Source organism: Acinonyx jubatus, chromosome E2 (genome assembly GCF_027475565.1).
Source record: "Acinonyx jubatus isolate Ajub_Pintada_27869175 chromosome E2, VMU_Ajub_asm_v1.0, whole genome shotgun sequence".
Taxonomy (NCBI): Eukaryota; Metazoa; Chordata; class Mammalia; order Carnivora; family Felidae; genus Acinonyx; species Acinonyx jubatus.
Genome location: NC_069396.1, coordinates 19,081,998 through 19,100,043, shown reverse-complemented (window position 1 = coordinate 19,100,043; position 18,046 = coordinate 19,081,998). Strand labels below are relative to the sequence as shown.

General features: G+C 49.2%; 2 protein-coding genes and 1 long non-coding RNA gene across 14 annotated transcripts in view; 2 read left to right on the top strand and 1 right to left on the bottom strand.

The window, feature by feature from the left end:
- CES4A (carboxylesterase 4A) overlaps positions 1 to 8,199 on the top strand; it is a 21,126-nt gene extending 12,927 nt beyond the window's left edge. For 6 of the 7 annotated variants that reach the window (XM_027075964.2, XM_027075962.2, XM_027075963.2 and 3 more), the window contains one exon: positions 304 to 8,199. In XM_027075964.2, coding sequence (XP_026931765.1) covers positions 304 to 445 — 142 coding nt within the window. In that variant the 3' untranslated portion in view covers positions 446 to 8,199. The remainder of the gene's footprint in view (positions 1 to 303) is intronic. The other variant, XM_027075965.2, reaches the window with a different exon arrangement.
- The window catches only part of LOC106971381 (uncharacterized), a 26,945-nt gene extending 9,227 nt beyond the window's left edge, over positions 1 to 17,718 (bottom strand). For all 5 annotated transcript variants that reach the window (XR_008293499.1, XR_008293500.1, XR_001429653.3 and 2 more), the window contains exons 1-3: positions 17,340 to 17,718; positions 1,238 to 1,415; positions 362 to 449 (exon numbers count right to left, since the gene is read on the bottom strand). This is a non-coding gene — a long non-coding RNA (uncharacterized LOC106971381). The remainder of the gene's footprint in view (positions 1 to 361; positions 450 to 1,237; positions 1,416 to 17,339) is intronic.
- CBFB (core-binding factor subunit beta) overlaps positions 17,681 to 18,046 on the top strand; it is a 56,313-nt gene continuing 55,947 nt past the window's right edge. For both annotated transcript variants that reach the window (XM_027075990.2, XM_027075991.2), the window contains exon 1: positions 17,681 to 18,046. In XM_027075990.2, coding sequence (XP_026931791.1) covers positions 17,969 to 18,046 — 78 coding nt within the window. In that variant the 5' untranslated portion in view covers positions 17,681 to 17,968.

Here is an 18,046-nt window from a genome sequence, read left to right as displayed (position 1 = left end):
GTCATCTTCTATCCACAGCCATCCTCTTGACACAGCCCATGTTTTTCTGTAAACTTATACTTGTGCTTCCTCCAAAAGCCCTGGTCTTTCATACCTCCAACCCTTTGCACATACTGTTCCCTCTGCCTGTTTCCTTTTGCCACCACACACTCTTCTATTCTTTCTTAAAGATCTAAATATCATCCCTGTAAGTAATTCTTGGACTCCAACTTCCAAAGGGAAGGTGAATAAGGGCATGGTAAGAGAAGGAGGCAGGGTGAAGACGAGCATGAACAACCCTCTCTCCTTCTTCCTTCTGGGCAGAAACCCCAATGGTGGGAAGCTGCCTTACTGGCCACGCTATAACGAGGAGGAGAAGTACCTGCAGTTGGATTTCATCACGAGGGTGGGTGTGAAGCTCAAGGAGGAGAAGATGGCCTTTTGGATGAGACTATACCAGCATTAAGGACCTGAAAAGCAGAGGCACTTTTAAGAGTAGCTGTGCAGGAGAGTGTCTAAGGTATTTCCCCACCACCTAAGCTTTGGGGAGACTGTCCATGGACACATCTGGGACAAATGTTCTGCCTTCCCCAATGTAGGACCTGCAGAGACTCCCTACTATCTCCAGGCCAGAGCTAGAGCCTAAGCCAGTTGTTTGGGGCTCTGCACTACACTCTTCAGCCTGACATCCCATGATGCCCCCCTGTCTCACTGATTCTAGCAGGTTAGGCCAGGTTCTATTACTGCTCCATTGTGCCCAGCCACCCAGCCTCAGGACAAACCCAACTCTTCCTTCTCCAAATCCTCCCACCCTTCAAAGTCTACTTGAACCCTTTGTTTAGATTTCTTTGGGGAAATCCACCCAGACTGCCACTGCCCTTACCATTGCACCCAGCTTGTCATTGACCTTTCATCCTGCTCAGCCTTGTGCCTGTTCACATTACATTGGCCTGAGGCCTTGGTCAGATTATTTGTTATGTGGGGTGAAGCTTTGATAGCTTAGGGTCTTCTCCTCCTTGCATACTCACCTCCCATGAAACCCCTCCAAAGCCTGGACACAGGGATGGTCCTCAATAAAAACATGTTGAATTGACCTGAATTTCTCCATCTGTAAAATGCTTGAGTGAAGCAGAGGACATCTTGATTTGAGCCATCAGAGAGAGAGGGTGTGTTGCTGCCTGCTCCTTGTTGGGCCCAGCCTGCTGTGCTACATTCAGACAAAGGGAGCTGTAGCAAAGTTGCCTGGATTGCAATATACCTGGCTTTTTTCTTCATTATCTCAGAAGGGACCTCAGGATATCCATACTCCATCCTCGCTTGTCCATTGGTGTAGGTCTTGGTGCTACATCCAGACTCCTCACTCTGGCCTCTCCTGCAACTCGACCTGGGCATACCGCAGCCTGTCCCATAGGGTTTTTTTGGTTCAGTTTAGTTTGCTGTTGGTTTTTTGGTGGTAAAATATACATAACATAATATTTACCATTTCAACCATATTTAAATGTCCAGTTTAATAGCATTAAGTACATTCATGTTGTTATGTAACCATCACACCATACATCTCCAGAACTTTTTCATCATCCCAAACTGAAACCCTGCATCCCTTAATTAACTGCCTATTTCCCCTCATTTCCAAACACTGGTACCCACTATTCTACTTTCCACCCTATGAATTTGACTATCTCAGGTACCTCATAGAAGTGGAGTCATACAATATTTGTCCTTTTGTGTCTGGCTTATTTCCTTAGCATAATGTCTTCAAAATTCATCCATATTGTAGCATGTATCAGAATTTCATACCTTTTTAAACTGAATAATATTCCATTGTATGTAAATAACATATTTTGTTTATCCATTTATTTGTTGATGGACATTTGGGTTGTTTCTACCTTTTGGCTATTGTGAATAATGCTGCTACGAACAATAGTGTAGCATCCCATAGGTTTTATGTCCCAAACTACAATGTTGATTAGACTCTATTCCTAAGGGTTCCTGAGTTGTCTCTGAGGCAACTAGAAGCTGCAGACCTGTGGGGTCAGGGGCACTCATTCCTCCAGCATCTAAGCCCCCAAAACAAAGGGGTGGTTGGAAGAGGGGGACAAAGCCCCTTTCAAGCAGATTCATGTTCACAACAACCCTGTCATGGATTTTATTACCCTATATTATAGATGAGGCAACTGGGACACAAGACATAAAAGGTCTTGCTCAAGGTCATTACCTAGTTGTGGAAGAATGGAAATTTGATACAGCCTTGTCTGACTCACCCTGCCACCTCCATCCAAACCTGGAACAATCCCTGAGAGAGGATGGCCCCAGAGGACATGTGGCAGCTCCACTCTCTGGGAGGCATAACCAGCAGAACATCCCTGCCCCCCTCTAGCCAGGGGATAGTTAACCAAAGAGCAGTTCAATGGGACCCTGAGTGAGAGGCTGGATGCTCTCTGAGACCCCCTGGAAAGCGATCCTGGGTAACCTGTGCAGAAACTCAGCAGGGACCAGCTGGGCTTGATTCATCCCAGTGCCTACAGGATACCCTGACCTGGAGGTCCAAAGGTCTGACTGCAGGTCAGTCCAGGCCTGCTTGTGAGGGTCCCTCAGTTCCGTCCTCAGACTCTCAATCTGGGGAAGGAACCTTCTCCAAAGAGCCACCTGCCCAGAGGCTGCTCCCTACCCCCACCCCCCAGGCTACTGTCTCCTAAATCAGTGGGAGTGAACCTGAGGAGGAGCTAGGGTACAGTCAGGGCCCCACCAGATGCCAGGATCATAAACGACTCCCAGGGAAACCCTAGGACCTTATCTCAGAATTTGAGCATGGAGGGATTCCAGTGGACAGCCTGGATGGTAGACTGGCCCCCTGCCTCCCACAGCCCCAGCCCCACACCACCCTGTCCTCTTCCTCATGGAAGAGGGAGGCGGGGAGGGCTACCTACTGCTCTGTCTCCACCTCCGCTTCCCGGCTGCACTGAAGTCTCCGGTGGCCCACCCAAAGGCGTTCCTAAAGTCCCTGCCAGGCTCCACGGCGCTCCACTCCGCAGGGAGCGGTTCACAGAACTGACTGGATCTTGGTGAAGGCCCTAAGACACTTGAGTGGCTTTTCCCTGGGTTCATCGCTGTGTGCCAGGGCCGCCAAGAGGAAGAAGACGCACCGGTGTAAAGCCAGCTCTTGGAACAGCGTGGACACGCGTCTCCTGCCAGCCCCACGGCTCAGCTCAGGCTGAGCCTGACTCCCCAGCTCAAGAAGCGGAGCCCCTTGCTCTCCTCCGACACCCCGCCTGCCCCCGCCCCGCGAAGCAGCAATTACTACCAAGGCAGCTGAGGGCCAATTAGTGCGGGAGACTCGGAGTGTGGGTGGTGCCCGCGCTGACCGCAATCCCCGCAGCGCCGCCGCCGCCCTCCTTGCCCGGCAGACAGCGCCAGCGGCCTGGGAGCCTCTGGGGACGCGCCGTCCGCCTTCCGCCAAAGGCAGTGAAGGATCAGTCGCCTGGCGCGGGGCCAGAGCCCGGGCGGACGCGAGGGCGCCGGGAGCTGAAACTCGCAGCCGCTGGGGGTGGGGGCGAGGGGAACCGGGCCTCTCTCCCAGTGAGGGCTCCTGCGCTCCTGACCGCCTGTGCCCAGGCGCCAGCCAATAGTCGCCTGTCGGGCCGGCGGCAGGAGGCGCGGTGAGGCCGAGCCGCCCCAGTCTCAGGCAGGCGACACAAACGCTCTGGGCAGGGGCGGGCTCTTCCAAGCCCCTTGCGGTCTCATGGTCCTCCTGGCTTCTCGCTCTCCAAACAAAGCCCCGCCTGGGCTGGCCGCCCCCAGGGCAGTTTCCTGCTGGTGGCCGTGGAGGCCTGCGCTGGCTGGTGCCCCGTTGGCAGGAAGGTGGGCAGGAGTTTGGGTGGGCAGTGCAGGGCCACAGGCTCATCGCCAATGGGCTTCCTCTCCTGGGTCCCTGCGGTGCACAACCTGACTGGCCACCTGTGGGCTTTGGGAGACCCAAGAGGTATCAATCCTGCCTTCCAGAAGCCCACAGGCTGCCAGGAGAGATACTCCAGGGGCCTAGCGAGAACCCCAAGCTACTAAAAGCTCTGAGGTCCAGAGAGGCATCAGGTGAAGGAAAGAGGGGCTCGAAGAGGAGCAGTGGGGTCAGATGCCACCACTTCAAGCCTTCTCCTTCCCCAACTGACCCCTTCCCAGCCCAGCTGGACACACTGGAGCCCTGTCCTGAGGGACAAGGTAAGCCTATGCCCAAGACATGCTACATGAGGCTGAAGTTTCTAGAAGAGAGGAAGCAGTTGGGGGGAGGGTTCAGGAAGAAGTTTCACAAATGGGGTTGACCAAAGAGATCTGCTGTTTCCCCCATCAGTGCCACAAGGGGCTGGGTTAGAGGTGCTGAGGTCCCTGACCAGTACTGGGTACAGTGGCATGGGTTTCAGGGTGGCCTTTACTCTGTGCCCTCTGCCCCCACCCCTCTCATGTCTGGCCTTAGTAGGAAGGGGCTGGCGACCTGCTATGTGCCCCGAAGGGCCAGATTTCCTGTGAGTGAGAGGATATCACTCTTCTAAAGGAGTCAGAACTCTCCTTCTGAACTCTCCTTCCACATACCAAATTCATTGACTGTGTGGAGAGAGAGTGCCTGCGAGAAATTGGGTTATGGGGATTGAGGGAGGAAGGGATGCAGTGACAAAGACACCACCTTGAGTCCTTCATGAAATGAGGTGGAAGTATATTAAAGCATGAGGAGAGAAACAGAAGCAGATGAAAGAGACAGTGGAACAATCCGCCAAGAAAGTCAAGGGGTAGAGGGAAGAAACAGAAGCAGGTGGACACACACCCAGACAGGCAAATGGACAGAGAGCCAGGGCGGTGCTGAGGCTGTTCAGGCTGGAAAAGAGAAGTACCCAGGTACTCAGAAGATGGCAGTAAGTATGGATTTGTTTCTAATCCCCGTTGCCTGGCCACTGAGACCTTGGAGGGGGATGATAGAAAGGGTCAGCTGGAAAGGCTGTGAGAGCACGGTGGAGATGCTGACCTAACGTGGGTGAGGTGGTGAGTCAGAGAAGTCTTCTGGAGGAGCACGTGAAAGGACCAGTAGGAAAGAGTGGAAGGTCTGGAGGCAGAGAGGGAGGGGAAGCTACGTCAGCTAGAAGGCACGACAGGAGCAAAGGCCTGGAGATTGGAATTAGCCTGTTCCATCCTAGCACCTCTGTGTATGTGTGGGCCATGCAGAAAGGCAGAGGAAGCAGGGCCCAGAGCTGGAACACCAGCCCTATAAGCCTGGGAGGGAGCATGGACTCTACCTTGAGGCACTGGGGAGCCATGGGAGGGACATGTCCTGGTTAGACTTATCTTCCAGAAAGATCTCTAAGATTACAAAGTACAGACAAACTGAAGGAAGAGAGAATAGAAGTGGGGACACCAGGGCAGGACAATGCAAAACTAGACAGTGAGTCCTTCGTGGAAGAGAGCAAGCAAGTTCATAAAGCTGATGGACAGGACTTGGTGACAGATGAGGAAAGAGGAGGTAGAAGTTGAGAGAGACTCCTAGATGTCCTATTGTTCCAAGGAGCTTTTGACAAAAGCAGGCCAGCTCTGACCCTTCCCCTCCTCTACCTACCAGATGGCCCCTGGGGCACTCTGGCTGAGAGCTCCCCCACCCAACCCAGCCTGGGGACTCATCACTCCTCTCCAGGAGCCTGGGAGACCTCAGCCCCTACCTACTGGATCCAGGAAAAGTCCCAAGGGGGAGTCCTGTCCAGGATGGGGACACAAGCAAGGCCTAGTGTTGCTGGGGAAGCCCCTTTTCTCTCCCTTCCCTCCATGGAAAGCTAATCCAGACAGGACTTTAGCCTATTACCACTGACTCCATAAAATCACAGTAACTCCATGGCTGCAAGGAGTTGGGTTTGAGCCTATTGGTCTGTGGGGCAAAATGGAAGGGGAGGAAGACCCATTTGAACCCCGAAAGAACTCAAGATCAGATGGTCTCACAGAGCAGAGTTCAGCATGCCTCTTTTAGGCTGAATTTGGAAGCTGGATATTCCTGTCTGGGCCTATTTTTCTGTGTGTGTCCTCAGGCAAGCCACTTGCCTCTCTGGGCCTGGTTCTCATCTGTGCATCTGGGAACAATCCCGGTAGGACACTACTCCAACCCAAGGCCCCTCCAGCTGTGGTCTAGGACTCATCCACAACCAGCTCAGCTCTTTCAGCCACAGACACTGGTGAAGAGCATGATGGTGACCTCAACAAGGAGCCACTGGGTGATCATTATGAATTTCCTACCATTAGGGAGTAAGAACGCTTTTGAGGGGGGCCTGAATGTGGAAGAAAAGCCTTTCAGGAAATTAGCACCAGTGGCAGAAAAATTCATCAAAAGCTGGCAGAGGCGTCTGTGGCTGATTCATGTTTCTTAACTAAGGAGCAGCTCTTCTGGCCTGGAGGAAGGACTGATATCCTCCAGGGCCTTCCAGAGACTCCAGATCCAAGATTCTAAAATTCTGGTTTTGTTGCTGGGCTTCTCAGGAGCACCACCAGGAGCACTACCATCAATTTGCTACTTCTGAAACATGGAATTCTGGAGTTCAGTGGTAGAAAAGGCCACTGGTGGGCAGGGATCTTGAGTTTTAATACAACTGTTTCCTCTGCTGTGTGACCTCAGACATTCATTTGGCCTCGCTGATCCTCCCTGCCAGAAGAAATCCTGACTGCCTGGCTTTTAGGTGACTAATTTATCTACAATACTCAGCACATCTGGGAAAAGAATAATTTTTTAAAAAAGTGAAGATGTAAACATACCCAAAGAACTCTTGGTAATGGAAATCTAATGTGAGAAACAGGGAAACAATCAGGAGCCCATTGTGCTGGGTGGTATAGGCCTCCCTCCCACATCGCCCAGGTTATGGTAGACAAAAGAGCTATTGCAGCATGCACCTCCAGGGGGCACCACTTACTTGGTTTACAGGGTGAATGAAAGCCAGGCTGGCACCTGAGTTCCAGCCCTGCCTCCTCTGGGCTTGCCACCTGTACATGCGCTTACACCACACGTGCCTCAGAGAAGGCTCTGACTGGGCGATTGCTTGGTCACCACCTAACCAAAGCATCCACATCGGGCAGTCTTTGGAGGCCAGTGGACTCCCCTCAGTCCATCCAAGGCTGTCTTTGGCTACCAGAGGTGGTCCTTCTCAGTCATTTGACGCTAAAAGAAGCAGAATCCTTTGATGTAGCAGCCCCCAGCGCCTCAGGGAATCCCTTCCAGGGCCACACACTGATTCTGTCATTGCCACCTTCCCTGGCTCACTACAAAAGAAGGCAAGCCAGAGGCAGTTACCCTCTGTTATAGAAGAGCATGCACTCCCAGCCTTGCTCTGCCAGCTTCCTTTTCATTTTCAGGCCCCTTCTCAAGCTCATTTTATGGTATTTTGACTGGACCTTGAATGAACTCAAATTGTTATCCAGGGCATCCCTTGACTGCCAATATTTATAGTTGGATTTGTATCAAAGTACAGAGTTGTAAAAATCCTAGAATTTCAGAGCCAGATGGGACCTTTAAGATTGTCATAGCCACCATTCTTTGAGAGCTTGTAACTTTGTGCCAGACACTAACCAAGGTACCATCTGGTGTTTTTGCCTGTCCAATACATCCATTCCTTTTCCTGCTATATTGCCCTGTTGACAGCAATTCAGTGTCCACAGTTCAGGTATTAACAGATAACCTAAACATGGCCTATTAAAGTCAACCCCAGATTTTTGTGGGAGTATCAGGAAAGGGCAGTCCTCACCACTGGGGGGTGGGGGAGGGTAAGTCAGCATGTGAACAGAAAAACAGAACCAAGAGACTGAGAGAGATAGACAGACAGACAGATTTCTGGTGTCAGTGCTTGAATACCTGGATCCAGCCATGCCTGAAGTCACTTACACACGCAGAGCTTTCAGTTAAATGAGCTGATACTTTCCCTTTTTTGTGTGAGCCAATTTTAATTGGGCTTCCATTACTTGAAACCAAAACAGTCCTGACAGATACAAGTAGATGTCTTTGTCCTCAATTTATAGATTTAAAAACTGAGGGTGGCACCTGGGTGCCTCAATCGGTTAAGCATCTGACTCTTGATTTCGGCTCAGGTCACAATCCCAGGGTTGTGGGATCAAGACCTAAGCTGGGCTCTGTGCTTGGCATGGAGTCTGCTTAAGATTCTCTCTCTCTCTCTCTCTCTCTCTCTCTCTCTCTCTCTCTCTCTCTCTCTCATTCTCTAATTAAAAAACAAAAACAAAAAACTGAGGAACCACCTAGCTCTGGGATCTTAGAGAAGTCACTAAAATCCTCTAACATCAGGTTGCTCTAACAAAGAATAAAGGGACTGAATTTCTTCAACTTCAGGACACCTTTGCTCTTCTGGAATCTTTCTCTCCGGGTCTATCTAGCCATATGCTCTTAAATGAGATGGCCACTTGTTCTGAATCCCAATTTTCTCAGCTGCAAAATAGGACATTAATTCCTTCCCTCCTTACCTTGAAGACACTTGGGAGAGTCCAATGAGAAAGTGTTTAGAAAATTACTTTTACTAAAGCAAATGTTATATAGTGTCCATATTTGATGGATGACAAATCTCAAGTCATACCAGACAACCATTCTCATCCCAAAGTGGCTCATGTCTCTTCCAAACAACTTTTAAAAGACTTTTTAAAAGAAAGCCTTAAGCCAAGCACCTGCATGGCTCAGTCAGTGAAGCGTCCAACTTTGGCTCAGGTAATGATCTCATGGTTCGTGACTTCAAACCCCGCATTGGGCTCTGGGCTGGCAGCTCAGAGCCTGCTTCAGATCCTCTCTCTCTCTCTCTCTCTCTCTCTCTCTGCCTCACCTCCCCCACTTCTCCCTCTTCTCTCTCTTTCAAAATATAAATAAACATTTTTAAACTTTATTTATTTTGAGAAAGAGAGAGATGAGACAGCATAAGTGGGGGAAGGGCAGAGAGAAAGGGAGAGAGATTCCCAAGCAGGCTCCAAACAGCACAGAGCCCGATGCAGGGCTCAAACCCACAAACCCTGAGATCATGACCTGAGCCAAAGTCAGATGCTTAACCAAGCCACTCAGGTGCCCCCAATAAATAAGCATTTTTTAAAAAATGAAAAAAATAAAAAGGGGCACCAAGCTGGCTCAGCCAGTGGGGTATAAGTTTGAGCCCCTCATTGGGTGTAGAGATTAGTTAAAAATAAAACCAATCAATCAATAAAACTTAACAAGACCTTAAAACACTTTTATAAAGTGACTTCTCCACAGCATCTTATTGGCCAGAATCCAAGTCAGGCCAGATCCAAGTATACTAAGGGAGATGGCACCGGGTGAAGCTCTCTTTCAAATAACTCTTAGTCACTGTCACAGATCAAGTTCTCTAGAAAGTTTCACTTGCAAGGTATTTATTAAGAAGTGCCCTTGGGATTAAATGTATTGCTAGCAAGGCCCCTGGGTGGTTCAGTCGGTTAGGCATCTGATCCTTGATTTTGGCTGAGGTCAAGATCTCATAGTCTGTGAGATTGAGCCCCGAGTTCAGTCTCCATGCTGGGTGTGGAGCCTGCTTAAGATTCTCTCTCTCGGGCGCCTGGCTGACTCAGTCTGTTGGCTCAGGTCATGATCTCACGAAAACCCCCGTCGGGCTCTGTGCTGGCAGGGTAGAGCCTGCTTGGAATTCTCTTTCCCTCTCTGCCCCTCTCCGACTTACTCTCATTCATGCACACTCTCTAGGTCTCTCTCAAAATAAATAAACACTAAAAAAAAAAAAGAAAAGATTCTCTCTCTTCCTCTCCCTCTGCCCCTCCCCTCTCAAAAATAATTAACTAATTACTTATTTATTTATTTAAAAAACCCAAAATGTGTTGATGGGAGAGGAAAAAAGCAGAACTGGGTAGAGGGAGAAGTCAAGCTACACTGCAGCCCAACAACAGCTTGAGGTGACTCCAAAGAGAGCCCTAGAGCTCATGTGGCCCATCAGGATTGCTCTGCTGGGCCTTTCTACTCCCATCACCAGTCATTGTTTTTTTGTTGTTGCTGTTTGTTTGTTAAAGTTTATTTATTTTGAGGAAGGAAGGGGCAGAGAGAGGGGGAGAGAGAGAACCTCAAGCAGGCTCCACAATGTCAGCACAGAGGCCCACTAGGGACTTGATCCCATGACCCTGGGATCATGACCTGAGCCGAAATCAAGTCAGACACTTAACTGACTAAGCCACCCAGGCACCTCTCCCATCTCCAGTCATTGGATGTAAGCTGCCCAGAAAGGAAGACTTGAAGGTAGCTCTCTATAGCTCAGGGAACCCCAAAAAGGGGTGAGAGCAATCCCAGCTGCTAGGTAGCAGACCTTCAGTGAAGAGGGATCTAGGTGGCTCATCTGTGTCCATCTCAATCACTGACACTACTTAAGCTTCAAGGCATCCTGGGAGCTCCTCTGGGGCAGAAGGAGCAAGCTTTCCTAGCATCAGGTGGGCTAGGGAAGCTATCAACTGTGGGGCACCTTTGAGGAGGCTTGGTCTGGTCTCCAGGTCAGGCATTGGTGTGGAGCAGTCATTCTCCCAGCAGTTCTCAGAGGCCTCTGAGCCCATGTTTAGTGAAAGAGCATGAATTTGCCTGGCTGAGAATGGGGAAAGAAGCAAGCTAGACAGCGGAGGTTAACCAGGGCTAGAACAGTCTGAAGCTGAGCTCCTTGCCTATTCACTCAGAAGTATCATCTAGAGGAGAATTATTGTCTGCTTTATTAATTGCTCCGTTTGTGTTCCTAGAGGAAAGGCAGTCTGATGAGGAGGCTGTGGGCTAGTAATTCTGTCTGCCTACTTGCAAGACAAGTCAGGGAAACCCTGACTGTCAGGATGGTTTAGAGCTTGGGAAATTTGGGAAAGAACCCAAGAACAGTGCATGGTATCAAGGCATCATCAACATGGAGCAAAAGGGAGAGAAGGTAAAAGAGGATGCATTTGGATTCAAGAGTCAATAATGAGCCAGAAGTGAATGTTGAATTATTCAACCTCCTTTATTGATCCATTGATCTCTATCTGCAGGTCTTGGTTTATTCTTGGTTGGCATTTCCTGTGTCTGAGACACTGAGAAGAAAAATGGGGGGAGGAAGGATTTTTAAGACTCAAGAAGAGAGAAGAGGCAGTGCCAAAGAGAAATTTGACTAGCAACAAATATCAAGAATCTTAAAATACCCATACTTTTTGATATAGGGGTTCTGCTTCTGGATATTGACCCTAAAATCACTATCAAAAACATTAAGAAAAATCCTTAAGCACCACAATGTTCACAGAAGCCTATTTTATAACAGTAAATAATGGGAAACAACCTGAATAAATGCCCAACAATAGGAGATCAGCCAGGATGTCATTAGTTTTATATAATTACATGGGAAAATACTTATGCCATAGGTTAGGTAATAAAGACCACTCAAAACTGTACCATAGAACATCATAACTACGTGCAGGGCACCTGGGTGGCTCAGTCGGTTTCGTTAGGTGTCTGACTCTTTTTTTTTTTTTAATGTTTATTTATTTTTGAGATAGAGATAGAGCGTGAACGGAGGAGGGTCAGAGAGAGAGGGAGACACAGAATCCGAAGCAGGCTCCAGGCTCTGAGCTGTCAGCACAGAGCCCGACGTAGGGCTCGAACTCACAGACTGCGAGATCATGACCTGAGCTGGAGTTGGAAGCTCAACCGACTGAGCCACCCAGGAGCCCCAAGGTGTCCGATATGGGTTCAGGTCCTGATCTCGTCATGAGATCAAGGCTAGAGTTGGGCTCTGCACTGATTCTCTCTCTCCCTCTCTCTCTGCCCCTCCCCTGCTCACGCTCCCTGTCTTGCTCTCAAAATAAATAACTAAAAACAAAAAACAAAAAACCAGCATAGTTATGTGAAGAAACATAGCTGGAGAAAGGCCAAAGAAAATATACTTAAATGCATGTTTAATTATTAAAAAAATTTTTTAATTTTTTTTTTTTTTGAGAGAGAGACAGACAGACAGAACATGAGCAGGGGACGGGCAGAGAGAGAGGGAGACACAGAATCTGAAGCAGGCTCCAGGCTCTGAACTGTCAGCACAGAGCTCGATGCAGGGCTCGAACTTGAGAACCGTGAGATCATGACCTGAGCTGAAGTCGGACGCTTAACTGACTGAGCCACCCAGGCACCCTACTGTATATTTAATTATAATTAAATTATTGTTTTGAGGTGGTAAGACTATCTTCCTATATTCCTATATTTCCTCAGTTTTCTACAAAAAATATGCACGAGTTTTAAATAATTAAAAAAATGTAAGGGTGAGGCAAAAGACACTCATATGAAGACTTCACAGTAGTAAAACGAACACAAATTAGTGGGGAGCCAAATCCTCCCAGGATGCTACTATGTCCTAGGTGTACTGGCCATCTCCTTGATGCATCATCGTATGGCCCAAATGATAGAGTAAGGGACACTGTGGAGTGGTCTATGGAGGACAATCAAAGGCCCCTGAACTTATATTCAAAGAAAAAATGTGAGTTATTGCAGCAGAGAAAGGGGAGGAAGTCATGCTAGATAGAGGGTATATACAGTAAGAGCAAAGGCACTGAGGCATGTGGGAAATGTAACAGGTCAGTATGGCTAGATTGCCACATACCACAGGGAGAAATGATGAGAGATGGGATTGGAAAGGAAAGGGAGTCATGAATGCTGGGCTGACAGTCCTTGCCTCTCTGCCATAGGCAAATGAGAGACTTGAGGGAGGGGCTCAGGGGAGGGGTGGTGCGGTTAGAGCTCACCACTGCCATTCTCTAGTCCCCTAGTCTCGTCTGTTTCCCATCACCCGCGAGAAACTTGGGAGAGCAGGGGAGGAGAAGGGGAGCAGTCCCAAACAGCCCTCCAAGACTGGTCAGCTAGGCCTCCTGACCCCAGCCTGGCCCTCTTCCCAGTACACAAGGCTCGGTCCCCATCCTCAGGCACCCAGACAAACCCCTCCGCCTCCCATGACAAAGAGGCTCCTTAGGCCCGGGCAAGATTTGCAAACGTCAAACTTGTAATTATAAGGATGAAATCATCTGGTTCCTTTTAAGCAAACGGGTTTATTGATCCCAACACTGAAGAAATGCTATTCTGGGGAAACTTACTCCTCTCAGTTTTCCTCTCCTAGTGGGATGGCTGAGCTGGTGGGGGAGGGTGGCAGGGGAGCTAAGAAGCGGAAGAACCTCCTGGGAGGGGAAATTCTTAAGGACCTAGGGGTGAGTTTTATGGTGTACTTAAATTATATCTCAAAAAAAAAATTCTTTAGGGCCCAGAAAACTGCCTCAATTAGGCAGATGACACCCTCACCCCAGACTTAGGCACATCTCCATCCCCAGACTAGAAGCTAGGTAGAGCTGGGGCTTTAGGAACTGTGCCAACCATTAATTTCCCTTCTCTCTCACCCCCATCAAGTCTCATTTGTGACTCCAGATCCTATTTGTTTCAAGATGGCACAATATTTCCCTAGTAACTGAAGGGAAACTGTTTCCTTAGAAAAAAATACACTACAGGCTCAGGGGCGTGGGAAGACCCCACCCTCTCTTTGAGGAGACGCAGATGTGGGGAGCTGCTGACACCATACCTAGATAAAGCCATACTTTCTGCTGGACTTAGGGAGAAAGGATGTCTAGGCCTTGACCTTCCAAGCCAAGGAAAGACAAACAATTGGGCTCAGGGGCAGGAATGTAAAACCATCAAGGGCAAGGAATTGATTCTGCCGTAAGGCCCATGATAGGATTCCTTCATTCTACCTGTTGGGGACCCTTTGGGAGCATGGCAGGGTGCTTGAGAAGGAAGGGCCTTGGCCGCAACTCTGCATGAGCTGGCAGTTCAGCTAGAGAGACAAGCAGGGCTTTTGGCATCTCACCAGCAGATGCCTTAGGCTGGAATAGTTAAGAGCACAGACCTGGGATTGCAGCACCCCTCTGCCCCCTCCCCCACCGTGCCTCAGTTTTTCTTCATCTGTAGAATAGAGTCAATAATACCAAACTTGCAGGATTATAGTAAGGAGTAAATGAAGATGATATACCCCAATGCCATTTTGTTATCTCTGATGGGTCAAGGTCTTGTCATTGTCCTGTGGTCAGTTATTTATATTTTCAGACTTTCTATTTCTTCATCTGTCAGATTGGGACAAGAAGACTTGTCTTGGAAAGTGGTTCTCTGAATGAACTTTGAGATAAGGGACATAAAAACACCTAGCTCACAGCTTCACAGTTGGGTCAAACAATTGAGGGTTCCCATCCCCTGCTCAGTGTTACTATGCATTTTCTGTCCACCCATTCAAGATTGGTCAGGGAGTCCTATAGGAGCAGCTGCTCCAGGAAGACAGGGAAGAAGAGGCCCTAGGCTGGCTGAATCCTCAGGAAAGGAAGACTCCAAGCAGCAGGGCTTCAGAAAGAATTCACCTAGGTTTGGGGAGTGGGAAGGGTGTTTCTAGGCAAAGAACAGATACACACAGTCCACAGTTGGATCCTATTAGAGGTGGTTCTTAGCAAACATCTCCATGGGGTAGTGCCTGGACCAATCCATACCGAGCTGGACAGAAACACAGAGTTAAACATACCTAAATTTCACATGGGTGAAATTTGCCTTTATTAATTTCCTTTAATGTAACTTTTTTAAATAAGTGAAAATTTTTTTCACAAGAAAAAAAGGCATACAGAGGTCAGCCGAGGAGATGGCCTCCTTCAGCCTGCGGCTTGTTTCCCAGGCATCCTGGCTGGTTGGATGCCAGACAATGCCGAGTGGGTTATCCTGTGGCCTGGAGTTGCCAAAGGCTGTCTGTGGTGCTGCTGTTCTGGATCTGCCTTGCAGGCTTTCTCATCCCTTTCCCTCAAGACATCACTCCCTACCCCCATGAGGCTGACAATTTGTGTACTCTGTCCTGCTCTGTACTCCCACCCTCCGCCAAGATCAGCTGTAGGTCTATGAGCCCTACCTGGACCCATTGTGGAGTAAGAGTGCTGCCTTGTGGATCATTCTTTAGAGACAGAAATGGAAAGTTTTATACTAAAGTATACCTAAATGACTATGATGGCGCTGAATGGTGCAACATGGGATATACTCTTTTCCTACCGTAGAGGCTGACCCCCAAAACTCTGCTCCCCTGACCACTGGCCTTCAGACAGTCCTGTTGACTGGTACCAAAGTCATCGTTTGCCTCTTATTTAGACAATGGCTGCATTGTCCTAGCGTCCGAAGGTCTTTGCTGGACTGGAAAGACTTAAAGCAGAGGAAAGCTTCTGTTCCTTGTGGCTTAATTCTACTTCTACCTTGGTGCCTTGGAGTGGATGCTGCCTCACCCACCTCTCAACATAAGATACAGATGTTTTAAGGCTGGTTTTGTCTACACTTTTCCTATGATGATTTGGAGCTCCCCCTCCAGTTTCACCAGAACCTTCAGGCAGCAAAATAAAAATGGCAACCTTGGGGCACCTGGGTGGCTCAGTTGGTTAAGTGTCTGACTCTTGATTTCAGCTCAGGTCATGATCTCATGGTTTGTGAGATTAAGCCCCTGAGTCAGCCTCTGCACTGACAGTGAGGAGCCCACTTGGAGTTCTCTCTCTCCCTCTCTCTCTCTGCCCCTCCCGAGCTCTCTCTTTCTTTCCGTTTCAAAACAATAAACATTTTTAAAAAATGGCATCTTTTGCCAGCTGTAGCTGATACAAACTGCTCAGTAGGCCCACAATGCACTTTCACTCCTTCCTTTTGGAGAAACTGCTCTTCCCTTCTTTCAAATCATCAGGGTCTATCTGAAGCTGCCCATTCCAGGCTTCTAACAGTCCTGATGGGAAAGCCTGTGTAATAAGCTGACCAATGTCATCATGTCAGCCTGGACATGGTGATTTGGTAGAGGGGAGAGTATGTGACTCAGACTGGGCCAAAGTCCTTCCCAGAAATAATGACTTAGAAATGGAGAAGTAGCTGCTCCCATCCTTTGCCAGGAAATGAATGGCATTGAAGAGAGCATGAGAAAGTTAAACAGTGACAAGAAATGGAGAAATAGAAAAGAAAAAGAGACTATCTATCCCTCTCTTTGATTTATTTACTTAAAATAAAACGGTCCCTTTGTACCTTTAAGTTTACTTGAATTGGGTTTTTGTCACTTACAACTGAAAGAGACTTGAGGGAAGAATCTGAGATAGATGGAGGCCCATCTGTATCTACACCCTTTCTATTTGTGCACACTCATATGTTCACACAGGTTTGCTGTGGGCCAGGGAAGCATGCCCTTGGAAAGAGTTGATTCTATGTTTGCTATTCAGAAAGTGTGTTTGTTAAAACCACTAACCTACAGGTTCCACTCTACTGAAAACTCCCTTCCTGACCTTGGGAAATTGATTAACCTCTGGACCTCAGTTAGGGTGACCTACCATCCTTGTTTGCCAGGGACAGAGTGGTTTCCTAGGACATGGAACTTTCATTGTTAAAACCAGGATTGTGTCTGGAAAAGCTGGACAGTTGGTTACCCTAGCTCACTTCCATATCTGTAAAACTGAGATTAAACTAGACAGGGTTAGGAAATTCTGCCCCACCCTGCATTCAGGTCTACATTGCCAATTGCCCTCAACACTTATTCTTGCAAGTTTTAAATTTGCAATATGGCCAGCTACTATCAATCAGAGTTGGCACCTATTTGCCATCTTTTTTTTCCTTTATTTTGAGAGAGAGAGAGAGAGAGAGAGAGGGAGAGAGAGAATCCCAAGCAGGTTCCAGGATGACAGCTTGAAGCCCAAACTCACCAACTTTAAGATCATTACCTGAGCAGAAATCAAGAGTCAGACGCTTAACTGACTGAGCCACTCAGGCACCCTGTATTTACCATCTCTGTACTGAATTTTTGACTAGCTGGAATTTTAAGGATCAGAATTTATCGGGGACCAACTCTGAGTCAGGCTCTGCCATAAATCCCATGTAAGACTCTCTCCAGCTTGGGCTAAATAACTTGCCTATAACTTGCGAATCTTTTTTAGGGCTTGATTGCACATTTGCGTAAATATATGGACTGGCCTTAGGTTATATAATTCAACTTTTCTTCTTTAGAAACTTAAATTTACTGGGTGCTCATTATGTGTTAGACCTACATAAAGACTCTCAACGCCAACACTGAGAGCTTGTGAGTGTCTGCATTTTGCGAATAGGCAAACTGAGGCTTAGCATCCAGTGCTTGTGTAAGGTTTGTGTAAGCAGTGGAGTGAAATCCCAGCTAAGGCCTGACTCCCACCAGCTCAGACCTTTCCACCATGATGCGGATTCAGCGAGATTCTCTGGTTTGTTTCCACCTTTAATCTTTGATAGGCACAGCCTACACCCCTCCCTGTCGGTTTTCCGACACAAAGTCCCCAAGGACTTAAGTTTCCTCACTCACGTTCAGGTGACAATCTGGGGTCACTCCAAGCAGCTGAGAAGCCCTAAAGTTTCATACAGTCGACAGAAAGGAACCGCGCGAGCGGCTCCCTCTCTCCAAGGTCCAGGCAGATGTCCGCAGAGCAGTTCTACACAGAGGAAACCGCGGGCCCGCAAGGGTGAGAGGGCCGCACCTCTGGCTCGCTGCAGTCCAGCCGCCCCGCAAGCGGGTGGGCGGCGCATGCGCGGCTCCGGTCGCAGAGTTGTGAATGGTGCGTTTTGTTTGCCGGAGTTTGGGGCGGGCGGGCGCACAAGGAGGAGGGGTGGGGCCGACCGGGGCGGGGCGGACGGGCGGGCTTGCGAGGTGGGCGGCGAGAGGAAGTGGCGGCGGCGGCGGCCAGGGGCGGCGGGTGCTGGGTCGGCGCGGGCGGTAGGCAACGGCTAAGGCGGCGGCGGCGTGGGCTGGGCTCGAGCGGGCGGCGGCACCTCAGACTCCCGGGAGCTGGAGCCCACGCGGGCGGGCGCCTGAAACAAAGGGAAGCGAGAGTCAGGGCGCCGCGGGTGGGCGGTCAGTCGGTCAGCGCGGAGCCGGCCAGCGGGTGCCGCGCAAGTCCGGAGCCCGGCCGGCCGGCGCGGCCTCAGGGCGGGAAGATGCCGCGCGTCGTGCCTGACCAGAGAAGCAAGTTCGAGAACGAGGAGTTCTTCAGGAAGCTGAGCCGCGAATGCGAG